Raw genomic sequence first — 13,890 nt, 5'->3', positions numbered from 1 at the left:
AAGATGAATGAGTTGTTTTTTTTTAAGATTTTATTTATTTATTTGACAGAGAGAAAGAGAGATCACAAGTAGGCAGAGAGGCAGGCAGCAAGAGGGGGGGAAGCAGGCTCCCTGCTGAGCAGAGAGCCTGACGCGGGGCTCAATCCCAGGACCTGAGACCATGACCTAAGCCAAAGGCAGAGGCTTAACCCACTGAGCCACCCAAACATCCCAAGATGAATGAGTTCTAAAGATCTAATATATAATATGGTAGTTGATAATATTTATTATATTGAAACATATTATATTGAAACTTGCTAAGCAAATAGAACCTGTGTTCTCACCCCCCAAAAAAGGCAGGTATGCAGGGGTGATAGATGCATTAATTAATTTGTACATCTATGTATATCAAATCATCCCATGCACACTTTAGTTATAATTTTGTTTGCCAGTTACACTCCGATAAAGTTGAGCAAAACATAGTAGGTGCATAATATCAAGCAGTGCAAGTGCCTCCACGGAAAATAAAGCAGCCTCAGTGAACTGAGAGTGGCTGGGGTGCCCTGTTAGCCAGGGGCCTCATGAAGAGCTTTGTAAACAAATGCTTATGCAGAGATGAAGGGAGTAATGGGGAGAGCCACATGACTGCCTGGACAAAGAGTAGTCCACCAGAGGAAAAAGCATGTGAGTACACTGTCCTGGAGACTGGCCCATGCTTGGCAGACAACATGGATCCAGGGCAGCTGGTGCAGAAGGAATGACCAAGATATGACCAAGAATGACCAAGATATGGAGAAGCATGACCAAGATATGTTTCAGGGACTCTCCAGTGGCTAATGAAATGTCCTAACTGCTAACAGTCTTCCAATAGCAAGGGGTGCCTGGGAACAGGGATATGCAGTGATGTTAGCAATGGCAACAGGAGCAGCAGTTTCAGGTAGAGTGGACGGGGAATGTGAGGGAAAGGAGACAGCTGTGGCTTACGGCCAAACAAATGGAAGTACAGAATGATCATGGTTGAGACAGGGAAAATTATGGAAAGGTCAGTGGGATTGTTTTAGAGGGGGGAAACTCAGTTTTAGATCTGTTAGGGTAGATGCAAAAGTTTTAAGCCTGAATGAGATCATTGAGGGGAGAGAGGGCAGGACAGGTTAGGAGAAATCTGAAGACTGAAGTGTAGGGCACATAAAGAGGTCAAGGGCATGATGTATATTCAGCAAAGGAGACTGAAAAAGAACAACCAGTGAACTGGGATAAAGACAAGAAGAAGGTGGACTCCAGGAAGCCATTTCTTCTCTATAGTATCCACAGGAACAACACAAACTAGTGGACTCTAAATCTCAGAAATTCTCTTGAGGCAAATTTGGAGTTAGCAGACATAAGGAAATGTCTAAGATGGCCGCCAACAGAAAAGCACAGGATTTCCGAGTGGCCCTGCAGATAATATGGGAATGGAGAGTAGATGAGGGAGTTGTGAGCCGAAACAATCAACTCTAACTTAAAGTAACTTGTGATCCCTACTCCCTCCTTCATAAGTCCTTACATGTGATTTAAGGAAAGGATTCAATATACCATAATATCGTAATTCAGAAAAGTTTATATCTACTCTTCAAGGAGAATTATAACATTCTTGCATACTAATTGAGACAGATATATTACTATAAAGGATTATAATTTAATTAGGTTGGCTCTCTAGAGTTTCACTTGAAATGTCTAAAACTTGTTTCCAAGTGCCTATATATATATACATATATATATGTGAGTTCAAAATGTGATATATGAGTGTGTGTATGCGCACGTATGTATGTGTGTGTACAGATTCTCTCAGCATCAAGCTTTAACTGAGAGAGCTAAAAGCTTGCCAGAATGTGTCAATTATATATTTGTGGATCTATTTTGCAAAGGCAAAAAATAAATTTGTTGGATAATGAGTTTGTGAGTAGTAGATCAATTTGTTCACGTACCTCACAAAGGTTAGAGTTTATTACTCATTCATGTACTATTGATTCCATGCACTAGAAGACAGTTAAAATAGGGTCATCATGGCCCCTGACTGATAGGAGTTGTGGTCCTAGTCTATACACAACATATCTTTTTCAACATCAACTTCTTTAGCAGACCAACACAAAGAAAAAGAGTGTTCGCAGTGTTGCAGTGCTACCGTCTTGCAACGAATATATTCTTTTTCTTCCTTCCAAGTTTCTGATGCATCATACAGTTTTATCTAGTGGGAATTCTGTACTTACATTTGAAAGAAGTTTGTAACAACCTAAAATTACATGTTAGTACAGGTTAGTTTTCAAGTCTTGCTAATTGTTTCTTTTGTAGAGAAAGATGATCAGAAAACCTGGCAAAGCCTGGCTGGCTGTGGTCTATCAGTGCCAGAGTGATAACAGGGCAAGTTATATAAGACCTACTTAGTAGAAAAGATCATAAAATTGTCAGAAAATCTTATTCATTTTCATGTAGAGAGCTTTCCCATCATTCCTCACACAAAATCACATTCCTTTGTGTTTAAAATAAATTTAATTTTAAATCCATATGTAAATTAGAAAAAGCACTCTTACTTTATGTGAAATATTTATTCACAGTTCATGCGTTGAAGGGCTAGTGGCAATTTGGGCTGAGTTTTCAGAAATAAATTATATAGCTTCTAGGACCAGTTTTTTTAATTGAAAAATAGTAATACTTATTCTGCTATGAAACAATGTGTGTGAATGCTACTCCTATTTTTCTTACAATTCATGAAAAACAGGACACTTGCCGGATGTTTAATATTTTTATGGTTGCCATATAATGATTAAAATTTCAAAATGTTTACATAGTGTGAGGCATTGCACATTCATTAAGAAACGACCATATTTATTTGTCAACTATTATTGGTAATATTTTGTTGTGATACCATACTCGAGACTAGAAATGTATACGTAAGAATAAATAACTACCCCCAAATAAGTTCCAATCATCTGGATAATGGACAAAATTACTTAAATGTATAAAATTAATAGGTTAAAAGATTTTTTTACCATGGTTTTTTTTTTTTCTTTCCAACTCAGTTTTAGCCCTTCTTGTGTCATGCAAGGCCTCGATGATTACCGTTGCACCGCTTGCCCCCGGGGATACGAAGGCCAGTACTGTGAACGGTATGCAGTCATGAAACCGAGAGATCATCTAATAAAGGATCACAGTAGAAATGTAGTCATTATTTTCATAATTTATTTTCATTTTCTCCAGTAGTTCATATACTTTCCACACTTATTTTTTATTTTTATATCTGTAGAAACTTTCTCCGAAGATAGTCATTTATTTCCACCGTATATATATACACATGTATGTATATATATAAAAATGTGCTTTGGTATTCATGGTTAGGCTAATATTCATTTCACGCCCTTGTAAATACCAGAAGGATGATGACTAAAAGCATCCCTGGACACCAAGGCTGTTATCTGAAGTAATTTATGAAAAAAAAATGTTCAGTAGTATACTACATTTATCTATGTAAGCATGTAAATATCTCTGTTCCCCAATCTATGAATACGGGTATGTAGAAAAGACTGGAAGGGTACAGTGAAATGACAGTTACTGTCTTAAGCCAAAGTGATTATAGAAAATGTATTTTTTTCATATCCATTAATGTTTAATCAATAGGAGTTGACAGTTCATATAGCTTATAGATGAACAGGGCATATATTATCAAATATGAATGTCTTGAATTATTTTTGCAGTTCTCAAATGTTGTTACAGCTTTACTTTCATCATCTCCAACATATAAATGATCAAATTATATTTTCCTGAAAAATTGCTTTTATTCAGCTAATTAAACCAAAGGTCTTGGTTAAATTTTTATTGTAACTTTCCAAATGAATTTGTTCCACTTCTGAGAGCTTCTTAAATCATTTGAATCACCTTATGACCTGCCTAAGCTCATCAGCTCAGGTCTAAAATTGCTTACATGTTTTGAGTGTCCCTGTAATGTAGGAAACCCCTCCCCATGTTTTATCTTTGTTACTTTTGTAATTAACTCTTTGAGCATTTAATCAATCTCAGTCTGCTTAGAATAGAATTCTTTCACCTGCAAATGTTAAGAAATAATTTAAGTAGACTTATTTAAATGGTCGAGCATTTATAACCTTACATTGAAAATAAAATAACTAAAACCACAAATGTGTAAAAGCTTAGTTACGGATAACTTTTTTTTTTGGCATTGCCTTTTCTTTTATTCCTTTTTTTTTTTAAGAATTTATTTATTTATTTGACAGAGAGAGATCACAAGTAGGCAGAAAGGCAGGCAGAGAGAGAGAGGAGGAAGCAGACTCCCTGCAGAACAGAAAGCCTGATGCGGGACTCGATCCCAGGATCCTGGGATCATGCCTGAGCCGAAGGCAGAGGCTTAACCCACTGAGCCACCCAGGCACCCCTGCATTGCCTTTTCTTACCAGCACAAGATATATTAATTTTCACAATTATTTGTGCAAATTTCCACTGAAGATAGTTCGGGATTATCTGCCTAATGTTTGTAATTTTGGGCTTCAGCCTCCTACTGTCTCTCAACTTCCTCCCATGCTTGTCTCTGGAACAAAAACTGTGGGTGTTGATTATAGTTAGCTGACTGTATATGTAATTTATTGTCCAAACCGGGATATTCTAAGGAGAGATAGGAAGTGTTTTAATAATTAAACTAGGACAACAGGTAATTTGGGACCATTCTAGGCAACCCAGAGCATATGGTCCTGCTAGAATCTTGTTATTACCAGGTTTCCAGTAACATAACCCACAGTGATATATACTTAGGTGAATGGATGTATGAATGAGTGGAAGAGTCAATGAATTGATTTCATATTGGGTTCATCCAGTTGGATTTTCTTTCTAATATCTCAAATTAATGTTACATAATTTATTTCCATAACATTAACCCACTTCAAGATGGAATCTCCATCTTGAGGATGATATGATAGAAAGACCAGTAAAGTTAAATAGAAAATCTAATACTTTATTGCCACTTAGCTTCTTTTTGTTCAAAATTAGTGGGTTGAATTATTTGGTCATTTTGATCTTTAAAATGTATGAGTCTAGGAAAGCCCAGATGTTAATATATAATTTTATTTATTTATAATTTTTAAAAAAGAAGACTTCAAAGCAATGTTTATGATCTAGAGTAGTGGAAGGCAGAGTGACCCACAGAATTTGGCCCATTGCCTGATTCTGTATGGCACTATAAGCTAACAATGGTTGTTACAGGCAAACATTTACAATCAGTGTGATGATAGGAAGCACTAAACTTGACACTTTAATAAGAACTTCCTTCTTGTTAGTAGATTGATTTTACATTAATACATTACTATTACAAAGTAATTTGTACTCAAATATTGTTGTTCTTGTTATTATTATTAATAATTTGAATTCCATCTTGATTTCCATCAGCAAAAAAAAAAAAAAAAAAATGCTTAGAAATGTATTTATTCCTTACCGAATGGTTTTGATTTTGCATCTTGATCTGGAAAAGTATAAAATCAGTACTGGCTAATTCTTTACAGGAAAAGTGTACTGGCTCCTGATCTGTTGACTCTCGGTATCACTTTGGTTCCATCCAACACAACACAAACACAACAATTGAGAGACGTGACATATTATTAATCTCCTGCTTTTTCACTGTTTAAATTCAGATGTGCCCCTGGCTATACTGGTAGCCCCAGCAGCCCTGGAGGTTCCTGCCAAGAATGTGAGTGTGACCCCCACGGCTCGCTGCCTGTCCCCTGTGACCCCATCACAGGGCTCTGCACATGCCGCCCCGGAGCCACAGGGCCGAAGTGTGACTGCTGCAAGCATTGGCATGCACGCGAGGGCATGGAGTGTGTGTGTACGTACGCTAACTTCGCCATTCATTCTGGGGGCCCTTTTCCACTTCGGTCTCGATTCCAATAAGAACTACTGACTCTTATTTTTTCTTTTTCTGCAATAGCTAATGCTACTCGTCATTCTTCCTGACACTATCTATCTACCTTATGCTGTTTGCCTGCTGTTTTTGTCTCTGTCCCGTGGAGTCCAGAAGAGCTGAGAAAATCCTCAGCATGCTTTAGTCAGTGCACAGAAGACCTACGACCAAGCTTCTAGAGGCATATTTTATTTTATTTTCTCCAGCTCAGAGTTTGCAGTTTTACGCAGGGTTGGCATAGGCTCTGTGACAGATTAAAGACCTGGGTTCATTCAATTTTTCAGAATCCTCCTGAATTTGTAATCCACTGGACAGGCACTTTAGGCCTTGAATTACAACTGACTTTTCTTTCCTAGCTTGTAGGGAAATCCACGGGCATACTGCTTCATAACTTTCTTTTGAACTGCAGATCCTGAAAGCAGTGACAGTGAACTCAAGTATTTTTACTCACAGGTGCAATAAACAGAAAACAGTGTGCTTTTTTTTTCTTTGAAACTGCTGCTGCTGGCTTTAGTAATCCCATAGGCCATATAGAAAGTACATTGACTATCAGTAGTTAAATATAATTAGATAATATAAATTCTAATCTAAAATTAGGTTATTTATAAATTTAGGAGGGACTGTTACATTCTTTTTGTCTTGAGGGAATTTATATTAGTGGTCTTAATTCTTTTTAAAAAAATAGAAATATAAAATATTTGAGTAGCTTTGATTTTAATACTTACCTACTTTAGTGTATTTATGCATGCCAATATTTCTAGTTTTCACATCTTATGTGTGTGTTAATCTTAATAGCATTTTAATTAGAATTTTTGTTTGTGTTCCAATTTTATAAGAGTAACCTCAAAAGCTAAGGCTGACCAGCATGGATGTGTGAATGGATGGGTTTGAAGTATAATCAACATACAAAGTTATATTAGTTTCAGGTGTACAACATAGTGATTCAACAATTCTTGCAATTTCTCAATGGTCACCATAAGTGGAGTCACCATCTGTCACCAAATGACTATATTCCCAATGCTATACTTTTTATACCCATGACTTATTTATTTTATAACTAGAAATTTTACCTCTTAACCTATTTCACATTTCACACAACCCCCACCACCTCCTTTCTGGCAATTATTAGCTTATTCTCTGTATTTAAGTGTCTAGTTTTTCATTTTTTTGTTTTGTTTTTTAGGTTCCACTTACAAGTAAAGTCATATCATCATTTGTCTGACACATATCACGCAATACTTTCCAAGTCCATCCATGTTGTTGCACATGGCAAGATTTAATTCTTCTTTATGGCTGAGTAGTATTCCGCTGTATATATATACCACACCTTCTTTACACATTCATCTAAAATGGACATCTGAGTTGCTTCCATAACTTGGCCATTGTAAATAATGCAATAAACATGAAGGTGCATTTACCTTTTTGAATTAGTATTTATATTTTCTTTGGTTAAATACCTAGTAGTGGAATTGCTGGATTGTATGGTATCTCTACTTCTAATTTTTTGAGGAAATTCCATACTGTTTCCACAGCAGTTACACCAATTTACATTCTTACGAACAATGAACAATTCCTTTTTCTCCACATCCTTGCCAACACTTATTTCTTGTCTTTTCAATTCTATCCATTCTAATAGGTGAAAGTGGATAGATCTTGCATCATGGTTTTGATTTGCATTTCCCTAATGACCAGTTATGTTGCACATCTTTTCATGTGTCTGTTGGCCATCTGCAGGTCTTCATTGGGAAAATGTCTATACAGGTCCTCTGTCCATTTTTAATAAAATTATTTGGGAATTTTTATGTTGAGTTGTAGAAGTTTTTTGTATATTTTGGGTATTAACTCCTTATCAGGTATATCACTTGCAAATATCTTCTCCCATTCAGTAGGCTCTCTTAGTTTTGTTGGTGGTTTCCTTTGCTGTACAAAAGCTTTTTATTCTGGTGTAATCCCAAAAGTTTATTTTTGCTTTTATTTCCCTTGCCTGAGAAGACATAGCTAATAAAATATTCCTAAGGCCAATGTCAAAGAAGTACTGCCTGTGTTTTCTTCAAGGATTTTTATGATTTGAGGTCTCACATGTAGGTCTTTAATCCATTTTTTGGTTGCTTTTTATATGGTCTAAGAAAATGGTCTAGTTTTATTCTCTTCCATGTAGCTGTTCAGTTTTACCAATATCATTTGTTGAAGATACTGTCTTTTCCCCACTGTATAGTCTTGCCTCCTTTGTTGTTGATTAATTCACCATATAAGCCTGGGGTTTTCTTTGAGACTCTTTATTCTGTTCTTCCTTCTCAAGATTGCTTGGGCTATTTGGAGTCTTTTGTGGTTCCATGAAAATGTTAGTATCATTTGTTCTATTTCTGTGAAAAATGCTATTGGTATTTTGATAAGGATTGCATCCAATCCATAGATTGTTTTGGGTAGTACAGACATTTTAACAGTATTAATTCTTCCCATCCATAGGCATGGGATGTTTCTTTGTGTCACCTTAAATTTCTTTCATCAATGTTTTATAGATTTTAGAGTACAGGCCTTTTACCTCCTTAAGTTTAATTCCAAGTATTTTATTATTTTTGGTGCAGTTGTGAATGAGGTAGTCTTCTTAATTTCTCTTTCTTCTACTCCATTATTAGTGCATAGAAATGCAACATATTTCTATATATTAATTTTGTACCCTGCAACATTACTAAGTTTATTTATCAGCTGTAGAAGTTTTTTGGTGGAGTCTTTAGGGTTTTCTATGTATATAGCATCATGCCATCTGCAAATAGTGACAGTTTTAGTTCCTTCTTACCAATTACTACCTTTTGTTTTCTTGGTGTCTGATTGCCATGGCTAGGATTTCCCATAGGATGCTGAATAAAAGTGGTGAGCATGGACATCCTTGTCTGTTCCTGATATTAGGGGAAAAGTTCTCAGTTTTTCACCATTGGGAATGAGAACCTGTGGGTTCTTCATGTATAACTTTTATTATGTTGAGGCATATTCTCTCTAAATAAACTACATTGAGAATTTTTATTATGAATGAATATTGTATTTGTCAAACACTTTTCCTACATCTATCAGAATGATCCTGATTTTTTTTTCCTTTATCTTATAATGTGATGTAGTATACTGATTCATTTGTGAATATTAAACCACACTTGTATACTTGGAATAAATCCTGCTTGATTCTGGTGAATGATATTTTAAATTTATTATTGAATTTAATTTGCTAATATTTTGTTGAGAATTTTTACATCTATGTTCATCAGAGATATTGGCCTTTTTTTCTTTTCTTTGTAGTATTTTTGGTTTTGGTATCAGGGTAATAACCATTGGCCTCATAGAATAAATCTGGAAGTTTTCTTTTCACTTTTTTTTTTAATACTTTGAGGCGAGTAAGCATTAACTCTTCTTTAAATGTTTGGTAGAATTCATCTGTGAAGCCATCTGGCCTTAGACATTTGTTTTTTGGGAGGTTTTTTGATTACAGATTCAATTTCATTACTAGCAATCAGTTAATCAGATTTTCTATTTCTTCCTGATTTAGTTTGGGAAGCTTATATGTTTCTAGGAATTTATCATTTTCTTCTAGGTTGTCCAATTTGTTGACATATACTTTTTCATAATATTCTAATTCCTTGTATTTCTTCAGAGTCCTTCATTTCTGCTTTTGTTTATTTATTTGGGTTCTTTTTTTTTTTTTCTTGATGAATCTGGCTAAAAGTTTATCAATTTTGTTTATCTTTTCAAAGAACCAGTTCTTGATTTCATTGATAATTTCTGTTGTTTTTTCTTTGTCTTATTTCTGTTCTAATCTTTATTATTTTCTTTCTTCTACTACCTTTGGGCTTTGTTTTTTCTTCTTTTTATAGTTCTTTTTTAATCTTTTGTAACATTTGTTTTATTACTCTAGCTACATTTTCTTTCTTTTTACTTAAATTCAATTAGCCAACATATAGTACATCATTAGATATAAAGTTCAATAATTCATCAGTTGCATATAACACCCCATGCTTCTCACATCATGTGCCCTCCTTCATGCCCATCACTCAATTACCCCATCCCCTAACCCACCTCGCCTCCAGCAACACTCAGTTTATTTTCTATAGTTAAAAGTCTCTCAGGTTTTTCTCCCTTTCTGAGGACTTCCCTTTCATTTTTCCCTCCTTTCTCTTATGATCTTCTGTGCTGTTTCTTATATTCCACATATGAGTAGAACCATATGATGATAGCCTTTCTCTGACTGACTTATTTCACTCAGTGTAATACACTCCATTTCCATCCACATGGATGCAAATTGTAAGCATTGTCCTTTCTGATGGCTGAGTACTATTACATATATATATGTAATATATATATTACATATATATATGTAATAGTATATATATGTAATAGTACTCAGTATATAGTATATATACTTATATATATATATGTATATATACATATATATATAAAACACTTCTTTATCCATTTATCTGTCGGTAGACATCTCAGCTCTTTCCAAACTTTTCTATTGTGGACATTGCTGCAGTGAACATTGGGGTGTAGGTGTCCCTTCAGATCACTACATTTGTATCTTTGGAGTAAATACCTAGTGGTGCAATTGCTGGATCGTAGGGTAGCTCTACTTTTAAATTCCTGAGGAAATCCATACTGTTTTCCAGAGTGGCTGTACCAGCTTGTATTCCCACCAACAGTGTAAGAGTGTTCCCCTTTCTCTGCAACCTTGCCAAAATTTGTTATTTCTTCAGTTGTTCATTTTAGCCATTCTAACTGGTGTGAGGTGATATCTCATTGTAGTTTGGGTTTATATTTCCCTGATGCCAAGTGATGTGAGGCATTTTTTCATGTGTTGGCCATCTGGATGTCTTCTTTGGAGAAATGTATGTTCATGTCTTCTAGCCATTTCTTGACTGTATTATTGGTTTTTTGGGTGTTGAGTTTGATAAGTACTCTGCAGATCTTGGATACTAGCCCTTTATTTGATACATCATTTGCGAAACATCTTCTCCCATTTTGTAGGTTGCCTTTCAGTTTTGTTGAATTTCTTTTGCTATGCAGAAGGGTTTTTTTTTTTCTTTCTTTCTTTCTTTCTTTTTTTTTTTTTTTTTGAAGAGTTTATTTATTTATTTTGACAGAGGGACCAAGCACAAGCAGTGGGGAGCAAGAGAGGGAGAAGAAGTACATTCCCCACTGAGTGGAGTGTGTGATGTGGGGCATAATCCCAGGTCCCTGGGATCATGACCAGAGCCAAAGGCAGACACTTAACCAGCTGAACCACCCATGTGTCCCTGTGTAGCTTTTTATCTTGATGAAGTCCCAATAGTTCATTTTGTAACCTTGTCTTTGAAGACATGTCTAGCAAAAGAGTTGCTGTGGCAGAGGACAAAGAGGTTGCTGCCTGTGTTTTCCTCTAGAATTTGTAGGATTTGTAGATTGCTACAAGTATCATAGACATCTTGAAAGTATTTTGGTCTTCCAATCCATTAGCATGGAATGTTTTTCCATTTCTTTGTGTCTTCCTTAATTTCTTTCTTGAGTACTCTATAGTTTTCTACTTATAGATCTCTTGCCTCTTTGGTTAGATTTATTTCTAGCTATCTTATGGGTTTTGGGGGCAATTGCAAATGGGATCAACTCCTTAATTTTTATTTCTTCTTTCTCCCTCTTGGTATATAGAAATGCAACTGATTTCTGTGCACTGATTTTATATCCTGACACTTTACTGAATTCCTATATGAGTTCTAGCATTTTGGGGGTAGAGTCTTTGGGTCTGCCACATAGAGTATCATGTCATCTATAAGGAGTAAGAGTTTGACTTCTTTGCTGATTCAAATGCTTTTCATTTCCTTTTGTTGCCTGATTGCTGATGCTAGAACTTCTAGTACTATGTTGAACAACAGTGTTGATAGTGGACATACCTGCCATGGTCTATTTTTCCCCATTGAGAATGATATTCACTGTGGGTTTTTCATAGCCTTGATGATACTGAGATATGTACCCTCTATTTCTACACTGTGAAGAGTTTAAATCAAGAAAGGATGCCATACTTTGTCAAATGCTTTTTCTGCATCTATTAAGAGCATCATATGGTTCTTCTCCTTTCTTTTATTAATCTAGTGTATCACATTCATTGATTTGTGAATGTTGAACCAAACTTGCATTCCACTTGGTCATGGTGAATAATCCTTTCAATGTATTCTTGGATACCATCTTGTTAGTATTTTGGTGAGAATTTTTGCGTCCGTGTTCATCAGGAATATTGATCTGTAATTCTCCTTTTTAGTAGGGTTTTTCTCGGTCTTGAGATCAAGGTAATGCTGGCCTCATAAAAAGAGCTTAGAAGTTTTCCTTCCATTTTGATTTCTTGGAGAGTTTAAGAAAAATAGGTATTAATTCTTCTTTAAACGTTTGGTAGAATTCCCCCAGGAAGCCTTCTGGCCCTGGGCTCGTGTTTGTTGGGAAATTTTTTTTTTTATTACTGCTTCAGTTTCCTTGGTGGTTATGGATATGTTCAGGTTTTCTCTTTCTGGTTCAGGTTTGATAGTTTATATGTCTCTAGGAATGTGTCCATTTCTTCCAGATTGCCTAATTTGTTGGCATGTACTTGCCATAATATGTTCTTACAATTGTTTGTATTTCTTCTGTGTTGGTTGTGATCTCTTGTCTTCCATTCATGATTTTATTTGGGTCCTTTCTCTTTTCTTTTTGATAAGTCTGGCTAGTGGTTTATCAATCTTCTTAATTCTTTCAAAGAACAAACTCCTAGTTTCATTGATCTGTTCTACTGTTCTTTTGGTTACTATTTCATTGATTTCTGCACTAATCTTTATTATTTCTCTTCTGCTTAGTTTAGACTTTGTTTGCTGTTCTTTCTCCAGCTCCTTTAGGTGTTAGGTTGGGTTGTTTGAGACCTTTCTTATTACTTGAGAAAGGTTTGTAGTGCTATATACTTCCCTCTTAGGACCACCTTTGCTGCATTCCAAAGGTTTTGAACTATTGTGTTTTCATTTTCATTTGTTTCCATGAATTTTTTTAATTCTTTAATTTCCTGGTCAATCCATTCTTTCTTTAATAGGTTGCTCTTTAACCTTCATATATTTGAGTTCTTTCCATATTTCCTTTTGTGATTTAGTTCAAGTTTCAAAGCACTGTTGTCTGAAAATATTCAGGGAATAATACCAATCTTTTGGTACCAGTTGAGACCTGATTTATGACCCAATATTTTGGAGAATGTTCCACATGCACTCAAGAAGAAAGTGCATTCTGTTGTTTTAGGATAGAATGCTCTGTATATATCTGTGAAGTCTATCTGGTTAAGTGTGTTATTCAAATCCCTTGTTTCCTTGTTGATCATCTGCTTAAATGATCTGTTCATTGTAGTGAATTGGGTGTTAAAGTCCCCGACTATTTTATTATCATCAATGTATTTCTTTAAATTTGTTATTAATTGGCTTATATAATTAGTGGCTCCCAAGTTAGGAGCATACATTTTTATAATTGTTAAATCTTGTTGTGTAGACCTTTTAAGTATGAGATAGTGTCCCGCTTCATTCCTTATTATATCTTTGGTTTAAAATCTAATTTGACTGAAAAAAAAGTTGCTACCCCAGCTTTGTTTTGATGTTCATTAGCATGATAAATAGTTCTCTAGACACTCATTTTCAATCTGGAGGTGTCTTTGGGTCAAAAATAAGTCTCTTGTAGACAGAATATGGATGGTCTTGCTTTTTTATCCAATCTGATACCTTGTGTCTTTTGACTGGAACATTTAGCCCATTTACTTTCAGAGTAACTATTGAAAGGTAGGAATTTAGTGCCTGTAAAGTCCTTGTTTCTGTAATTGTCTCTGTTTCTTTCTGGTCTGTATTACTTTAGAGCTCTCTCTTTGCTTACAGGATCTCCTTTAATATTTTTGTAGGGTTGGTTTCATGATCACAAATTCTTTCAGTTTATGTTTTTCCTGGAAACTACTTATCTCTTCTTCC

At 35.2% G+C, this 13,890-nt stretch overlaps 1 protein-coding gene across 5 annotated transcripts in view; it reads left to right on the top strand.

Annotated features, from left to right (window-relative positions):
* Nucleotides 1-13,890, top strand: part of LAMA2 (laminin subunit alpha 2) — a 637,158-nt gene that overhangs the window by 445,066 nt on the left and 178,202 nt on the right. For all 5 annotated transcript variants that reach the window (XM_045066381.1, XM_045066380.1, XM_045066378.1 and 2 more), the window contains 2 exons: nt 3,036-3,122; nt 5,646-5,839. In XM_045066381.1, coding sequence (XP_044922316.1) covers nt 3,036-3,122; nt 5,646-5,839 — 281 coding nt within the window. The remainder of the gene's footprint in view (nt 1-3,035; nt 3,123-5,645; nt 5,840-13,890) is intronic.

This window comes from Mustela putorius, unplaced genomic scaffold, assembly GCF_011764305.1.
Source record: "Mustela putorius furo isolate JIRA1106 unplaced genomic scaffold, ASM1176430v1.1 tig00003863_pilon_pilon_pilon, whole genome shotgun sequence".
NCBI lineage: Eukaryota > Metazoa > Chordata > Mammalia > Carnivora > Mustelidae > Mustela > Mustela putorius.
The sequence above is the reverse complement of the archived record's forward strand: the minus strand, read 5'-3'. Positions and strand labels throughout refer to the sequence as shown.